At 42.4% G+C, this 18,990-nt stretch overlaps 1 protein-coding gene across 1 annotated transcript in view; it reads right to left on the minus strand.

Annotated features, from left to right (window-relative positions):
• Positions 1 to 18,990, minus strand: part of LOC100756612 (ADAMTS-like protein 3) — a 297,381-nt gene that overhangs the window by 87,059 nt on the left and 191,332 nt on the right. The window contains exons 14-16 of the mRNA XM_035441640.1: positions 14,865 to 15,012; positions 13,202 to 13,286; positions 2,395 to 2,684 (exon numbers count right to left, since the gene is read on the minus strand). Of these exons, the coding sequence (XP_035297531.1) occupies positions 2,395 to 2,684; positions 13,202 to 13,286; positions 14,865 to 15,012 (523 nt within the window). The remainder of the gene's footprint in view (positions 1 to 2,394; positions 2,685 to 13,201; positions 13,287 to 14,864; positions 15,013 to 18,990) is intronic.

An 18,990-nucleotide genomic window follows, 5' to 3' on the forward strand; every position in this document is an offset into this window, starting at 1 on the left:
GATGAATGTGAAAACAAAGATTCTAATAGTGGAAGCAGAGCCAATAAAAGTATACAGCCAGGAATTGTGGCACGATCATTGAATCCCAGCATTTGGGAGGCAGAAGCAGGCAGATCTTTATGAGTTTGAGGTCAGCCTGGTCTTCACTATGAGTTCCAATCCAGCTAGGGCTACATAGAAATACCCTATATCAAAAAACAAACAAACAAAAAACCCCCAAGAACAAATAAATTTATTTTTGTTGATTTTGATCAGTTTGAGTTAGGTTATTGACAAGTTCACACCACACCCTCACATATAAGGGGTGTGGGTATGTGTGATATGTGCCTGGAGGAAGGTGTGTGATATGTTGCACGTGTGATATATGTGTATGCGATATGTGTATGTGTGTGATATTTGTATGTGATGTATATGTGTGTGCACACACATGCACCTGGGATCATATTTAAAAGAGTAGTTAGTATGATTAAGTGTAGACTACTGCAACCCTTCAGGTAATGAGAAGAGAGGATACAGAGTATGTTATGGACCCAGAGAAGTCCAGAGAACAGTGCCACACTTTAGCAAATGTGCACATCGCACAGTGTCCAACACAGGTGCCTTCTTTTCAGGAACCCATCGAGACACAGCTGGTAAAGATTAAAGGTTGTTGAAGGCTGTTTGGCCTTATGATGGACACCATAAACATCACTGGAGCCTGACAGGAAGTGACCAATTATATCAAGAGTAGCTGGAAAAAACTACAACTCGTGGCCTGTCAAGATTTGAAGGGATTTGGAGAAAGCAAAGCAGTGAGGGCTAATGTACCGTGTCAGGAACACATCTCCACAGGGAGCATGTTAAAATGAGTCCAGAGTGAGATGATTCAACTTTTATTCTCTTTCACTGCTTGTAGGACTCATCAAGAGAAAGAGCCACTTTCTATATGCCAAGACATGCCAATGTTAAGGTTTTCAAGATGTATAAATAGAAGTATCCATGGTCCTGAGCTTGGAGGGAGAGAAGTTAAGTTTGGGGCAAACATGACAGCTTTGGGGGACACTGAGGCTCTGGAAATAAGAGACATGGTTTGTGTTTCAGGTCCAAGTAAGCCAGAAAGGCTAAAGTCCTAGTGAGATTGAATGAATTTCTAGGAATGAGGGAACAGCAATTGAGAGAGGGAAAGAAATGGAGGCAGTTAGGGCTCTTGTATAGCCCAGGCTGGCCTCAAACTCACTAGCAGAGGGTGATCTTGGAAATCCTGATCTCCTTGCCTTTACTTCCCAAGTGTCGGGTCTACAGGCATGCCCCACTGCACTTAACTCAGCTATGGGTTCTTTTTCTAAACAGCTCCCCCCCAGGACAGCCTCCCCCCACAAAACAGTAGCTTTGCTGTAGCCTGAAGTAAGGTGCATGCCACTTCAGCTGGGCTCAGTGCCAAGGTGGCAGTGTGACAGAGCAGAGCTCCAGGATGTGTGTGCTCAGAGACTGAAATAGATAGGGAAGGGAAAGATGGTCAGGGACACTGGAGGGCAAGGATTGAGAATTCAGTCTCAAGCATGAGGAGCTGAGTCACAACTTGAGTTCTTACCTACTAGGGAATTCCAAGCCACCAGCTCAAGACCACCAGGAAGAGTGGAGCAGGCCCATGAGCTAACAACTCAGAGATAGCTGCTGCTTTTTCTTTCTGACCTTCTTTGAGGGGTGACACCAGAAGTGCCGAGGTAGTTAGCCCACTGCATAGCAACTGGCTGGACAGCTAAGTCAAGAGTTATAGGACAGAGTGTCAGGAGTACTGCTTTTAAATCGTGTGTGTGTGTGTGTGTGTGTGTGTGTGTGTGTGTGTGTGTGTGTGTGTGTGTGTGTGTGTGTGTGTGTGTGTGTGTGTGTGTGTGTGTGTGTGTGTGTGTGTGTGTGTGTGTGTGTGTGTGTGTGTGTGTGTGTGTGTGTGTGTGTGTGTGTGTGTGTGTGTGTGTGTGTGTGTGTGTGTGTGTGTGTGTGTGTGTGTGTGTGTGTGTGTGTGTGTGTGTGTGTGTGTGTGTGTGTGTGTGTGCGCGCATGTGGGTGAGTACATGCAGCATGCAGGCACAAGTGACTATGAAGGCCAGATATCAACCTTGGTTGTTGTTCCTTAGGAGCCATCCACCTGGCTTCTGAAACATAGTATCTCACTGTCCTGGGGCTCACAGATTAGACCAGCCTTGGCCTAAAAATCTGCTTCACCAACAGGGGAAGAGGTTGACTGGTTAATAGTGAGTAAGTTAGAAAATATAAAAGAAAGAAAGAACATAGTTTTGCTATTGAATGAATTCATCCCCTTTTGACTTTTGATAATTTGCATATCTGGCTTATGTGATATGGTCATATCCTTCACAATAGGCCACGCATCTATCCCTTAGGAAGGGGGTTGAATACCTCCCAAACATGTTGCAGTGCAGGGCGTAAAGCCAGCATACTCCCAGTCGTAAATCATCTCACTGTCTTTTTCCTGGAGAGGGCCACCCAGCTCTGGAGACACAGGACTCTGGTCACAGGCTTCAAGGAGGCAGGGTCGCTCAGTGGGCAGCTTGGGGCCTTCACACTCTTCCTCAGGGAGCTCTGTCTCCGTCTGTGTAAATGTGAGGAGCACCCGACATCTCACCTCACGCACCTGAATGCCAGGCCCACACGTGGTGCTGCAGGCTGACCAGGGTTCTGGGATGAACCTGAGAAACACCAGAAACGAGGAGATTGGTCACATGTGGGGTCACAAGAGGAATGCTATGGTTCTGGTGATTGTCAATTTATGTAGTTAACGTCTTTTGAAATTTACAACCAAAGGAGAGAATTCTTTAAAGACACACTACTTTTGCCTCCACACAAAAAATCGAAGTTCTGAGCTAAGATCAGTGTAGAGCACCACAACATTTCTAAAGATGTAATAAATAAGCCACAAATTAGAGATAATTACAGGATTTCATTTACAAGATGGGTATTTTCCACTTGTCTTTACTCAGCCAGTCATTGGAGAGCGTAGCCTTTGTAAAGGGGAATATTGTTGAACTCTCTCCAGATTTAAGAGCTCATCTGCAGGGTAAGGCAGATGTGTATGCAAAGAGGATGAAGCTGTGGTGTCCTTCCTTGGTGTTTAACAAATACCTGGGCTTTTAAATGTACTTGAACATAGGTGGGAGCCCACAAACCAGCCTTAGAGTGAAACATTTATTCTTTATCCCGAATTATTACCCACTAAATCATAAGGGTTGTCAGACCGGGCCTCTCAAATCAAATCCAGCTTAGAACTGTTCTTATAACAGCCCATCAGCTACAAATGACTTTCATAGTTTGACACTATTGGTGATGAAAGAGGATAATATTTTGTGACACATGAAAATTAAATAGAATCCACATTTTAGTATCTATAATGAAAACCTTACCAGGGACACAGCCACACTCGTTTGTCAACCTCTCATTTATGGCGTTTTTCTGCTACTGGGCAGAACCGAATGTTTACAACAGATCATTTATTATTTGTATCCTAAAATATTTACTCTCTAACCCTCTTCAGAAAATATTTCTAACCCTTGTACTCATTCATTAAAAAACAGGTTCAGTAGGGACATATATACGTAAGGTACTCTGAAGCAATACTTTGTATCACAGGATATTAATAAACTGATAAATGGATGGGGAGGTGGCTTAGTGGGAAAAACTGCTTCCCATATGAGCCTTAGAACCCATTACAAAGCTGGATGCTATCCTAGTGAGCTATCCTGGCCCTCCTATGGCAAAGTGGAAAAAGGAGAATGACCCAGAAGCACACAGGCCAGCTAACCTGGAATATGCAGCATAGTAGCAGAGACAAGAGAGACTCTGCCTCAAACAAGGTAGAAGGTGATTGCTTCTTGACTCCTAAAAGTTTTCCTCTGAGCTCCACAATGCTCTGTAACATACATGCCTATACTTATCACACACACACACACACACACACACACACACACACACACACACACACACACACGCACACATGTATGCACATACACATAACACACGTATGCACATGTACATACACACAAATAAATTTTTGAAATTTAAAAGAAAATAAAGTGATAAATGAAAGAATCCAGTGACAGATCAAGCTTGGAAAACTCTGGGTTGAGTAATGTCAGTCAGCAGGTTTATTTACTCTAACACCTCCTCTAAGACTAGGATATTTGACTTCACACTATACTACATGAGATAAATACAATGTGAATCATTGTATAAGCAGAACTCAGGCTCCAATGTGTCAAACAGTGTCCATCTGCTAGACATCTGTTAGATAGCAGAGAAGCGAGAAGAGATACAGTTCCCAATATTAATGTCCCAAACTCACTAAGCCTTTGAACAGTGTACTTCCAAAGGCTTCCCAAATCCTGTATGGCATGACTAAGACACTTGAGCAGCTCTCCCCTGGAAGCCCACAGCCATGCTGGGGGGTGGTTTATTAACCTCAGTCTGATAACCCCCAAGCTTCTGTCTACTCTACAGTCTCCTGTGAATACACTCCAGCTCTGCTTCATACTAGCTGGTACTGAAACTATGTTCTGCTGTGAAATAAAGAAACTTGACTTCACTTGAGGACCCATCTCTAAAGAGAATTTCGGTCCCTGCCTCCAACCCAACTGCTGCAGACATGAGCACCTGTCAAAACTCATTGAGGGTGCCCCTTAAACAGATACGACTTATGTATACACCAAGTCCCATAACACTCATCATTAAAACTGCTACTTTTACAGTGAGAGGGAACTTGGAAAGCAAATATTGAAGAGAATCTAGATAGCGACATAAAGTGGAAAGCATTTTCAAAAATTAAACAAGGATAAAACACATTTTGGAAAGGTGAATTGTCTTCTAGGAAAAAAATGTGATAAAATTTTTTTTCTAACATCTAAGTCTAAAGTTGTAGGTAGTGTAGTAGCTTCCACTCATATCCCCATGCTGTAACCCTCAGAATATGTACTCACACCATAGTCTACAGCAAGTGAGGTTACTAAGGTTATAAGTTTAGAGATAATCCTGTGTTGTCTGTGTGGACCCAGTCTCACCAGGCAGGCTTCAGAAACAGGAGTTTCTGAGGTGGAAATTAGAGGTGAGAGGGGCTGTCTTAAGGCCTGAGAAACTCTCAACTCCTGCTGCTGGCCGAAAAGTGGAAGAGGCTACACGTCACAGAATGCAGGTAGACTCTAGAAATTGAGAACAATCCTCCAACAAGCAGCAAGGAAATAGAGATTTCCTCATGATACAACAAAGAAATAGCATGAAAAGGCCAGGCGTTGGTGGTGTACGCCTTTAATCCCAACACTCAGGAGGCAGAGGCAGGCCGATCTCTGTGAGTTCGAGACCAGCCCGGTCTACAAGAGCTAGTTCCAGGACAGCCTCCAAAGTCACAGAGAAACCCTGTCTCCAAAAACCAAAAAGAAAAGAAAAAACAAAAAAGGAAAAGAAATAGCATGAAAAGAAAAGTAAATATAGTAGAAGAAAACATCCACGAACCCTAGAAAGATCCAGAATCCAAAATCTCTGACTGGGCTGACAAGATAGCCAGCTGCCAAGCATGATGACCTGAGTTCAATCCCTGGGCCTCATGTGGTAGAAAGAGAGAATCAACTGCAAGCTATCCTCTGACTTCCACACTCACTCACGTGTGGCATAGAACACACACACACACACACACACACACACACACACACACACACACACACACACATGATTAAGCCTTATTTATCAATATTATTGAAACACAAGTCATACCTGAATTTTTTTTAGAGAAGTACTCTAATTTTTTATTGTATGGGCACATATCCAAATAGGCAAATATATAAAACAGTGGAAAAAATAGCTGCCAATAAAGGGAGAAAAGGCAGTTTAGTATAAAAGTAAAACAGAAGGGCTAAAATAACAGGGCAAAAAAAAGGAAGGTGTAAATATCAGAGAAAAAAATAAAGAGGTTGGCATTGGTGCTGCACACCTACAATACCAGCATTTGGGAGGTGGAGGCAGGAGAATGGCAAGCTAGAAGACTTTACAGTCTTCCGGTGGACACCTTGTCTCAACAAACAAACAAACAAAAATTGTTCTCCAGTCAAAGAATAAGCCTAATAGACAAGATATCATGGTTTGAAATTTATCTGATAGTTACAAAACATAAAATTAACTGAAAACTTTTGGGAAATTTTTTTTTAAATTTCATAAATATATCTATGTATAAATGTGAAATGTAGATATGTAACATAAAGTGATTAGTTTCCCCAGAATTCAGCTAACACAATGTACATCTTACATAGATGATTTAATATAGTTGTTGTATTACCTCCTTAATTTTATAAGTGATAAAAGTCAGCTCTTAGAAATATAAGAACATTTCTATAATTCTATGATCTTAAAAATGAAAGTTTTATGCAGAATATGCTGGTCTGATACAACTAAAACTCTGCAGTGCTGGGTGAGGTCCAGTAAGACGGCACAGCAGGTACAGATGCGCTCTGCCACATCTAACTCAACCTGAGTTCATTTCCCAGGCCCCACATGACGGGAGGAGAGAAGTGACTCATGGAAGTGATGCTCTGATCTCCACACACATGTGCTATGGCACGTACATGCCCATGTGCACACACTAATAAATAAAAATTAAGTTTTAAAAATGTGAAATGTTGTATAGATTCTGACCCCAAAGACCTGAACAAATTGAAAGGCCATCCTCTACCCTGGAGCAGAAGATCAGAACTACAAAGACTGTTGATTTCCCCCAAACTGGTCTAATTTCAGTCTAAATATCTGAGGTCATTAGAGTTGGGGGCCAAAAAGGCACAACACAACTCTAAAGTTTTATGGAAGATTGAGAACAGCATGAACATCTCTAAGAGAAGATGCAATTATAGAGTAATTGCTTACACTGATTCAAAAACATAGAATTAACAGGTGAAAACTGGGAATTGGAGAGATGATTAAACAGTTAAAAGCACTTGCTGTTCCATAAAAATAAATTTACCTTGATTTTTATTATGTGTATGGTGTTTTGCCTGCAAGTCTATCTGTGCACCACATGTGTGCAGTGTCTACAGAGGTCAGAAGAAGGTTTATGATGCTCTGGTACTGGAGTTATAAACAGTTGTCAGCGGGCCTGTGGGTGCTGGGAATCGAGCCTAGATCATTAAGAAGAGAAGCCAGTGCTCTTATCTGCTGAGCCATCTCTCTAGTCCCCAATTTTATCCAATTCTATTTAATCTTCAGCTCTTGCATAGGACCCAAGTTCAGTTCCAAGCTCCCAAATGGTGACGCACAACATACAAAACTCCAGTTCCAGGGAATAAGACACAGTCTTCTGGCCTCCTCGATCATTAGACACACAGGTGACAGATAGTCATATATACAGGCAAAACAATCACACACATAAACAAATCTGAAAATGTATTTCAAAAAGATAAAATAACCCAAATAATATGGTACCAGCAATGAAATATTAACTCATTAATGACATTTAAACATCAAGGTGGGGACATTTTGGATCATTCAACTATGCTCAGGCAATCGTTTAGTTGTTTTGAAAGAAATTAAGTTATGCTAATTTTTATAAACCACATGGTAATATAAAACCCTCCATGATCCAAAGTTCAATACAAAAAATATTAAATGGGGAAGGATATTTTCTTCAAAGATAGTTTTCAATGTTAATTTAGTGCTACTGGTAGTGAGGGAAGTAGACATTGAGTTTTTGGAAGGAAACTTGACAGCAAAAAAAAAAAAAAAAAAAAAAAAAAAAAAAAAAAAAAAAAAAAGGCCTTTAGTTAGCCTGTCTTTTGGTTCAGAAATCTAACTCCAACAGGGATATCCTCATTGGTCAGCTAGAAACCTGTCATTTGAGATCTGCTGCAGTTTGTTTTACCTGGTAAATAAACTAGAAGCAAGTTTCGAACAATCAGAGACCTTTACAATGTATAACAGTAATGATTACACCATTCTCCCAGTTAACACCCTTCAACAGCTACTGCCTCCAGGTAAAGTCCAGGCTCTTTACCGAACCTGAGCTACCACTAATATATGCTCCATTCTGCCATTACTGACCCCCTCAATCCTGCAGGCCTTTATCTATACACAGAGATCCCCAACATCCACAAAACATAGGCCAGCCACCCATCACACATCCACTGCCCCACATGTCTGCCACACAGTGCTTCTGACACCTTTGGAGTATCTCAATTCACCAAATCATCCTTCCCAGGAAGCTATGCCTGACACCTAACAATTTCTAATGTCATCTTATAACACTGTGGTAGTTTGAATGTAATTGGACCCCATAAACTCATAGGGAGTAGCACTATTAGGAGGCACTATTAGGAGGTGTGGCTTTTTTGTTGAAGTGGGTATGGCCTTGTTGGAGGAAGTGTGTCACTATGGGGGGGGGCAGGCTTTGAGGTCTCATATAGGCCCAAGCCACACCCAGGGTTTCAGACCACTTCCTGTTGCCTTTTTATCAAGATGTAGCTAGCACCATGTCTGCCTGCATGGCGCCATGCCCCACCACGATAATAATGGACTGAATCTCTGAAATCGGAAGTGAGCCACCCCAATTAAACTTTTTCCTTTATAAGAGTTGCTGTGCTCGTGGTTTTTCTTCACAGCAACGGAAAGCCTAACTAAGACAAAAGCACAATGACACCACAATTCATTGTGATACTAGAATCCAGCAGTGTAACTTAGGATGGAATAAACCTGAATTTCTGTCACCTGACTGCAAACAGAAGCCCCTTCTCTAGTACAGGCTGAGTCTCCCTACACAAAATGCTTGGCCCCAAGAGTTCCTTAGATTTTGAATATTTTTTAAGTTTCAGAATATCTGCATACACATTATAAAATGTTCCTATCCCGAGGATAGGAACACAGAATTCCCTGGTATCCTAGATATTTAATGCATGAAACCTGAAGGTAATATGTAGTTTTAAGTGTATCTGATTTTGACTGCAGCCCATCGTAGGTCATCGGTTATCATGTTGGTGCTTATACATTCCCAGAGTTTGGGTTATTTTGTAATTTGTGCATATGGACTAGAGTTGCTCAGGTGCTGGGACAGTCCATCAAATCTCTCTCTGTCCATCACTGACTAGCTCTGGACAAGGCCAGTCCTTAGTCTTTCAGCACCTTGGCTTACACAGCCCCCAAATGAAGGCAATCATAACACCTCCAACACTGCGCATTAAATGACTATGATCCCCATAACATATTTAGAATGTGATCTTCCCCGAAAGAATCCCTCTATGTTAGCCATGGTTAGAAAAACAGATTCCTGAAACACAGCCTGACTTGGCTTTAGCAAATATAATCTCCACTCGCAGCAAAGCCAAAACAGCAGTGAAGAAAACACGTAATGTCTCTGTCGTGTTTCTCTAGTTTTCATATATGAAAAATAGGAGATAGGGTAACAAAACCATTGAAATGCTGGGAATCCCATAGAAGTACAGAAGGCTCCAGGGAGGAATTTAAAAGTGTGACGACAAATGACAAAGCAACAACAATCTTGACTGAGAACACATTCCACAGCTGACAGCCAGGAAGGTCAGAACAGCAGTTCCCTTGGCTTCACTTTATAAACTTTATTTTTTTTAATTTTCCTAATTAAAACAAAAGTCTTTTGAACACCCACTCTCTATGTAAATTCAGAGCTCAGCCTTGGTGAACCACAGTGGTGGGAGTATTTATCTTTTCCCTGCTGGCTTGGCAAGCTTTCCTCGAGGGAAGTGAAATACAGCTGGGATCATCCTCTCCTTTATTGTCAACAAGCAAGCATCCCAGACCACAAAAGACAGTTGCCATAAAAGGGTGAGCTGGAAGCTGAAATATGTTGTGGTTTTGTTTAGAAATGAAGGCAATGAATAGAATCAGAAGTGGCAGGAAACTAAAAACTTCACACCAGCCAGCCAAGAGCAGGCCAGCAAATGCCAGGCAATGAGAAAATACAGGAGGACTGCATAGAGACCTCAGAGAGGGAGAAGGCAGGGGTGGGTAGAGGCCAGGCAACAGGTGCAGGCAGCTCCGGGTTCTACAAAGCGAGGAGAACATGAAGTCCCTTCAGAAGCAAAGAAAGAGCACATCAGCTTTGCTTTGTGGGCAAGGAAAGAGGAGCCCCTATCTAAGTCAGGTGGTGCTGGCAGAAATGCAGGCTTGGAGCAGACATGGAGGAGCCCACTATAGCTACAGTGTATCATTATTGCTGTCTACTAATTCATTAAAATGAACAGTTTTTTCTGAACTTTGAAGGGACCTGAGGGACTACCTGTCCTGTTAGTTCCAAAATTTGTATTCACATCCAACCCTTTGTTTTCTATTGATTTGTTAACATGCCATGGCCAAATGCAACTTGGGAAGGAAAGGGTTTACACTAAGCAACAAAAAAGGAACCCAATTAGGGTAGGAACCCAGAGGCAGAAATTGAAGCAAAGACCATGAAGGAATGCTGCCTACTGGCTTATTTCCTATATCTTGCTGAACTTGTGTTTTTATACAAGCCTGGACCACCATGAAGGATTAGTACTGCCCCCCACATCAATTATTAATCAAGAAAATGACACATAAGCTTGCTGACACACCAATTTGATGGGGGCATTTTTTTAATTGATGACTCTAACTTGTATCCAGTTGACAAAATACCTAACCAGCACACACTCCTCCCTACCCCCTTGGAGGAGCCTGGAGTGCTTGCTAAAAATTCAGTTGATGCCATCTAGGGCAGCACTTGGAAAGCAGAGAGTCATGAGTTCAAAGCCAGCCAAAGCAACAAGAGACTCTTGACTGAATTCATAAACAAAATGTAGAATAGAAATGATCAGAGTCTGGGAGTGGGTAGGTAACAGGGACTGTTCAATAGGCACAGAGTTCATGTTGAGAATGATGAAAACACTTTGGACAGGTCAGACACTGTGTGAGTGCTCTCAGTGATGCTGGACTGTATGCTTTCAAACAGTTAAAGTGCCAAACCTTGTGTTTGAATGTAAAACCATAGGAAGAGGAGAAATGCATTACTGCTGAAAAAAAATGGTGATACCCCATTTCCAACATGTCTGGCCCAGAGTTTATTACAACTTTTGTTTGTTTTTAGATTTTTGAAAAAGGGTCTCACATGTTCGCTCAGAACAGCCTTGGAACTCACTATGTAGCAAGGCTGCTCTCAAACTCATGGCAATTCTCCTGCTTCAGCTTCCTGAGTGTTGCAATTATAGATGTGAGCCACCAGGCCCCACTTCATTACACCTTAAAAAATAGCCCAAATGAGCTTGATTGGAGTTGATCTAAGGACCATATTTTAATGCACCAGTCTTTTAAAGCTTGTTTCCCTTTCAGAAACACTGAATGATGCAAAAGTGCTCTGATAGGACCCACTGTGTTTGGTCAGTGGGATGGTGCAGGTGCAGTACTGAGGAGGCAAGTGTGGCCTTGAGGGGCTCACTGTGGACACCTGGGGCTTCTTTGTTCACTGTGCTGCCCTTCCATATAGGTTTGGAATTCTCTATAATTAAAACACTTTCAGAAAAGATTCAAAGGGAGGGTAGGTCTGACAGCGAGGGAAGGCTGAGAAAGGGGTGGAGGGCAGTGCCAGCCTGCTGTATGTAGGTCAGTGTGGCTGAGGTTCCCATGCCAGCATTCTGCAAACCTGGGGCCATTCACCTGCAGCTTCCACAGTTCCATCTGTGGTTGTAGTCAGTCTTACATCGGACCAAGACTGAACTTGGCCTGTCACTAAAGGGAGCTAAGTCATCCACACCCCTCTGGGGTTCCCTGCTAGGCTGGATAATGCTCCTGAGGCACAGTGACAAATGAGAGCACACAGATGAGAAGAACAGGTTGGTAAGAGACCTGAAAACTACAGCATATGAAAAGTGCTGAGTCGCTAAGAATGATGGACTTAGAAAAGACAAGTTCTTAGGAACTGTGACAGGTTTCTCCCGAGTTAGGAAAGCAAGGGATATATAGCATTGGGATGTCTGTTTCAAAAAAAACGGACTTTAGAAGGAGCTATATTTTGGATCAAGAGGATAACATTATCTGTTCAAGTGTGGGAGTTCAGATGGAGCTAGAAGCAACTCGAGCTACAACAAAGCACTTGTATTGTTTAACTACAATGAGCTCTATCTCAATGTAGTGACCTCTGCCCACTGCTGCAGGCATTGAGTGGTTATAAAGGAGAATCCCATGCTGTGGAAAGGGAAACAGGCTGTGGTTCTATGAGAACCACCATTATGATCTACCAGTCTTGCACAAGGCTTTGCCTCTCTATTTGATTCTCTTTATTTGTAAAAGAAGCAGGTTGGAGTTGACATCTCGGGGAAATGAGCCAGATGGCTGTTGAGATCCTCTTTCCTGTCCCATCTGTGAATTGCTTTCTTTGCAGCTAGCTTGTCAGCACTCCAGACTCAACTGCCCACTGTGGGATCAGCTGTCCTGTCCAATTACTCCAGTCTATCACGGGTGCTGCTGTTCTGATGGACTCCTGGGCTAGACATCTCAGTCTATATGCTGCCTTCTTTGGTTCTCTCTGTCTCAAGAATGCTTCTTTGACTTATTCTTGATTCTGCAAGTCTGTTGACACCCTTAAAAGCTGGCCTCCACACATGGCATGCAGACAGTAGCTGCTGATTTCTGAATTAGAATGGACCCTGGAGAGTCAGGCCCAACCTGCCCCTATATACAAAGAATGAGCCACCAACACTGAACAGTGAGGTCACATGACTCATAGTGGCAGTTCCTAGCTCTAGTCCACACAGTACCACATTCTTTCTGTTTCTCTGTGTCCCAGCAGCCCTGGGACTTCTTCTCAGGCCACCCTGGTGTGTTTCACCATCATTAGTTTTACAGATATTGGCCATGATTTCGGCTCAGGATTATTGGTTTATTTGTACAATTCTAGGATGGTCTTCGGTTAAACCACATGTACACATCCAAGAACTATCCCCACTCGTCCCTGCAAGAGTGCAAGGGTCTGCTTTGAGTTAGAGAACACAATCTTTTCTGTGCTTCTCACACACACTGCCAAAGCAGGACTGCTGAATTGTGAAATAAAGAGAATTCCTAGCCAGTTCAGGCTCTCTGGAGTCCGTAAATCCAGGTCATTTGGATACTAAATGTATCATTGAATTCCAATGAGTACAAAAATGACATATATCATGTAAACTGGCTCTGCCCTGATTATGTCCATAAAAGGCCCTCGACTCACTTTGGTTCTTCTGTGGCTATTCTGGTCTCTTCTAGCTCTTGGGCTTGTTTCAGCCAAGGTAATTTCGCTTCCACTGGACTTTTTTCTGAGAAAAAAAAGAAAGTAAACAATGAACTTAATTAATGTCAATCATTAAGGACTTTGATACATGTCTATTATTGACTGGAGAGTTCATTAACATTGGGGTTATACTTTTCAAATGCACAGTACATTTGCTTCTGGAATGAATAAAATTCCTGCTATTTTTAATTAACCTATTATAAATGCAGTCAAAGTGATCCTTGTTATATAGTTGAATGTGGTTAAACATCCAAAAGTTAAACATATAAATGCCTTATATAACTCAACACCCCTTTCTGCTCTTTTAATATGGAAGCTCTCATTCCAACAATACCAGATTCTTCCTTTTGCCACAAATTCTTCTTGTCTCTTGAATTAATAAATTAATAGAGAAAAGCAAATATCAAGAGGCCAATGAAGTGGAAAGATGAGAGTCTGTGTGTGGCTTACTCAAATTCCATTGTTACCATGGGAAATGAAAACCATCTACATAGGCATGGAAGGGACAGTTGCTCTGCCCTTCTGTCCTTTAAGGCTTCCATGACAGGAGAAGAGGCTAAGCCAGTTATGAAGGGAAGAATTTGCAGACACTTCAGGGAGAGTAGAGACACTGAGAAAGCCCTGTTGACAACAGAGGTAATAAGAAAAGGCTTCAAGACAAGAACGTATAATGACTATATGCTTGCCATGGTAACTACTGATTTTTTTATATGATGGGCTCAGTCAGACATATGTAGACTGATGAACTGTGGGACTATCTGTATAAAGAGGGAACTGAGAATCCCTGGGGAAGAATTTTTTTTCTCTCTTTTTATTATTATTAATTCAAGTTAGGGAACAGGCTTGTTTCACATGTACTTCCCCTCTCCCTCTCCCTCTCCCTCTCCCTCTCCCTCCCCTTACCCCCATTCCTTCTCCCCCACCTCCAACCTACCCCCCACCCCATCCACCCACCACTCCCCAGGCAGGGTAGGGCCCCCAACCGGGGCTCCTCCAAGTCCACCAAATCTTCCTGTGCTGGGCCTGGGTCCCTCCCTGGGGAAGAATTTTGCTATTCTTTCTGAAGTACTAAGGAAAAGTCTTTACAAAGAGGTGAGAACAATCTTTTTTCATTTCCTTTTTATCACATCTATTCTCTCTCTCTCTCTCTCTCTCTCTCTCTCTCTCTCTCTCTCTCTCTGTGTGTGTGTGTGTGTGTGTGTGTGTGCACATGTTAGCACTCATGCATAGGTCAGAGAACAATTTTTTTAGAAGTCATGGTTCTCTACTTCTACCACTTGGGTTCCAAAGAATGAACCAGGTTGTCAGGGTTGGCTAGCACCTATACCTGCTGAGCCAACTCTTGATGGTGGGAACTGCATTCGGAAAAATTTCATGTCTACCATGAAATGTGAGCCCAAACCTAGACAGATGAGAACTAAACTGTGTGAACTATATTCACAATAATCCAGTTTCCCTTCCAGATCATAAATCACATATTCCAACTTCCTTAGCTGGATCTCTTGTAAACTGACAACAAACCATCCTCATAACAGAAGTGGGAACGGAAGTTCCCTAGTTACTGAATGAGAGCTATTTCAACTACAGCACACCTCACGTTTACCTTTAGGCTTATAGCATGGGATGGGGATGACACACTCCTCCTTGATGTGCAGCTTCATCTGTGGGTTGCAGCCCCCGACGTGCTGCCCACGATGGTTGATACACAGAACCACCCGGTAACGCAGCCCTCGGCCACAAGTCACTGTGCACTTGGAGAAAAGATGGGAGAAGCCAGTGAGTAGCTTTACCTGGGAAAGGTGCACAAAGTTATCATTTTTAACACACTGAGGGAGAACTATGGACCTATGTGACCATTATTTTAATTTTATTTTATTTGTCTGGATACTTTTCTGCCTGTGCCTGGTGCCTGTGGAGGCCAGATGAGGGTGTCAGATCCACCATGTGAGTGTTGGGAATTGAACCCCAGGCCTTCTGGAAGAGCAGCTGGTGCTCTTAACCACTGAACCATCTCTCCAGTCTCATATAATTCAATTCAAAGGTATTCAAAATGAGTTTACAACACAAGAAGAGCAAATGTTCTGAATTTCCTAGGGTCCAAATCAAATATGAAAGAAACTTGATCAGGCTTTCTAAAGTTTAAACTCTTCAGAACACATTATCCAAAGCAGTTTGTGAAAGTGAAAGGAATTCTTCTAAACAATGAATCTAAGAAAGCTCACTTCAACCAACTACTCCGGAGGACTAAATTATCTGTCCTGTCTACAGTGGCCTTGCAGAGTTGTCATATAGAGAGACTGGCAGGGATTATTCAGCCACACAGTATGAGAAAACTACCATAGAGGACGGGGAGACAACCCAGTCAGTTAAAATCCTTGGGCAAATATGAGGACCAGAGTTTGAGTTCCCAGCACCCACGTAAAGAGTTGGGCATGGCAAGGTATGCCTGTAATCCCTGGCAGACACCGGAAGTTCCTTGAGGCTTGCTGGCCCCCCTTGCTGAATAGGTGAGCTCCAGGTTCATCGAGAGAACCTGTGTCACAAAAATGGAGAGTAAAAGAAGATGACGTCTAAGACTGATCTGTAAACTTCATACATACAAACACATACACACATATAAACTGCCATAGATGGGCTGTTAAAGTCATGAAACATTATGATTTATTTTTCCCTGACTTTTCATGGACTTGTGGTGTTAGCATTTTATTCACTGCATTATTAACAGCCATCATGTGAAAATCTAGTAAGACTTTTGAGTTTATATTGCATGTTCTGATAGCATGTATGTGAGCTATGCACCTTTTTAAATTGTTAGGCTTTAAAATGTTTTACTGACACATGCTCATTGGGCAGACTGGTGGACTTCATAAGGATATTTTCATTCAAATGTATTATGTACTTTGACCATATTCACTCCCATTACCCTCTCCTGTCTCCCTCCCACTAGTCTCTTTCCTTTTACAAATAACCCTCCTCCTCCTCCTTCTTTGTGTGTAGGTATATGTATGAGTATGTGTGTGTGCATGCATTACCATATGTGTGTGTATAGTCTATGTTCCACATCTGAGAGAAAACATGTCATATTTGTCCCTCTGAGTCTTGCTTACCATTAGAGATCCCAGGCCCCTTAGGTCCTAGGTAGACAGGGCATGAAAGCAAGCCCCAAGGCCTGTCATCTGGGATTCAAGGAAGCTTGACTGTGGTCACCCATTATTCCAGCCCCATTCCTTTTTCTAGCATCTCTGGAATTCTTATGTAGCAGTCTAAGTCAAATAAGTCCCATAAAACTGGCTACTTGTTAACTAAGCCTGCTTCCCTGGTATGTAAAGGCCAAGGTCCTAGATAACCATGAGAGTAGAGACCTTCTTTGTCTGATGGGCTAAAGCTATAATTTTTTAGAGCTTTCCTCTCTCTCTCTCTTTCCCCCTCTCTCCCTCTCCCTCCATAAGTCTAATACTTCAATTAAATATAGTGAGTCCCACAGAAATGTTTAGGTTCACAGAGAACTGCCACATGCCCTTGCCCACCTTGCTTCCACATGGTCTGGCTGTTGCTTCTGACAAGCCAGTACCTGAGTAGCCCCTTACTTGTGGTCTCATTTTCTATGCTTCCAGTTACTTGCAGTTTACCATAGCTTGAAAATATTAAAAGGAACCTTCCAGAAATAAACAATTCACATGTTTTGAATGACTTTTTAAAAGTATACTACTAAAATCGCTCCACTTTATTATAGTTATTATCGTTAATTTCTTTCTGTGTTTAACTTTTAAGTGAAGTTTTATGATGGGTAGGTGTGCACAGTGAAATCTTATTCCAAACACACAGGGTTTGGTGCTGTCCAATTCTGCCACTCACTGGGGTCTTGTTGACTATCTCCTGCAGATGAGGAGGCCACAGTTCAAAATTCTTCCCCAAGTTTCTCTCAGCTTTTTTATTTATTTTTTACAATTTTTATTTAAATTAGAAACAATCTTGTTTTACATGTCAATCCCAGTTCCCTCTCCCTTGCCTCCTCCCCTGCCCCCAAACGACCCCCTATCTCATCCCCTTTCTGCTCCCCAGGGAGGGTGAGGCCTCCCATGGGGGATCTTAAATGTCTGTCACATCATTTGGAGCAGGGCCTAGGCCCTCCCCGTGTGTCTAGGCTGAGAGAGTATCCCTTTATGTGGAATGGGCTCCCAAAGACCATTTGTTCACTGGTGTTCTGTTCCATTACCAACCCATACACTGCCCAGTTCTCCTAACTGACACCCATGTTCAGGGGGTCTGGGTCAGTCCTATGCTAGTTTCCCATCTATCATTCTGTGGTCCATGAGCTCCCCCCTTGTTCAGGTCAACTGTTTTTGTGGGTTTCTCCAGACTGGTCTTCTTGAACCCTTTGCTCATCACTCCTCCCTGTCTGCAACTGGATTCCAGGAGTTCGGCTCAGTGTTTAGCTATGGGTATCTGACTTTGCTTACATCGTCTACTGGATGAAGGTTCTAGGATGTCATATAAGGTAGTCATCAATCTCATTTAGGGGAAGGGAGTTTAAGGTAGCCTCTTATTGCTTAGATTGTTAGCTGGGGTCATCCATGTAGCTCTCTGGACATTTCCCTAGTGCCAGATTTCTCTTTAGACCTATAATGGCTCCCTCTATTATGGTATCTCTTTTCTTGCTCTCCTTTCCCCTGCCCCACTCAATCTTCCTGCTCCCTCATGTCCTTCTCTCCCCTCCTCTTCTCCCCTTCTCTTTCTCTTAATTCCTTCTCCCCTCTCCCCATGCTCCCAATCTGCTCAGGAGATCTTGTCCCTTTCCCCTTCTCTGGGGGACCATGTATGTCTCTCTTAGGGTCCTCCTTGCTTCCTAGCTTCTCTGGTGGTGTGGACTGTAGGCTGGTAATCCTTTGTTCTATGTCTAAAATCCATATATGAGTGATTACATACCATGTTTGTCCTTTTGTGATGGGTTACCTCACTCAGGATGGTTTCTTCTAGTTCTATCCATTTGCCTTCGAATTTCAAGATTCCATTGGTTTTTTTCCCCACTGAGTAGTACTCCATTTTGTATATGTATCACATTTTTTAAAATCCAGTCTTCAGTTGAGGGACATCTAGGTTGCTTCCACATTCTGGCTATTACAAATAATGCTGCTATGAACATAGTTGAACAGATGTCCTTGTTGTATGAGTGTGTATCCTTTGGATATATGCCTAAGAGTGGAATTTCTGGGTCTTGAGGTAGACTGATTCCCATTTTCCTGAGGAGTTGCCATACTAATTTCCAAAGTGGATGTACAAATTTGCACTCCCACCAGCAGTGGAGGAGTGTTCCCCTTTCTCCACATCCTCTCCAGCATAAGCTGTCATTGGTGTTTTTCATTTTAGCCATTCTGACAGGTATAAGATGGTATCTCAGAGTTGTTTTGGTTTGCATTTCCCTGATGGCTAAGGATGTTGAGCACTTTCTTAAGTATCTTTCAGCCATTTTAGACTCCTCTATTGAGAATTGTCTATTTAGTTCTGTACTCCACTTTTTAATTGGATTATTTGGTGTTTTGGAAACTAGCTTCTTGAATTTTTTGTATATTTTAGAAATCAGCCCTCTGTAAGATATGGGGTTGGTGAATATCTTTTCCCATTCTGTGGGCTGCCGTTTTGTCTTGTTGACTGTGTCCCTTGCCTTACAGAAGCTTCTCAGTTTCAGGAGGTCCCATTTATTAATTGTCTATCGCAGTGTCTGTGCTACT

The sequence above is a fragment of the Cricetulus griseus genome, chromosome 3 (genome assembly GCF_003668045.3).
Source record: "Cricetulus griseus strain 17A/GY chromosome 3, alternate assembly CriGri-PICRH-1.0, whole genome shotgun sequence".
Lineage (NCBI taxonomy): Eukaryota > Metazoa > Chordata > Mammalia > Rodentia > Cricetidae > Cricetulus > Cricetulus griseus.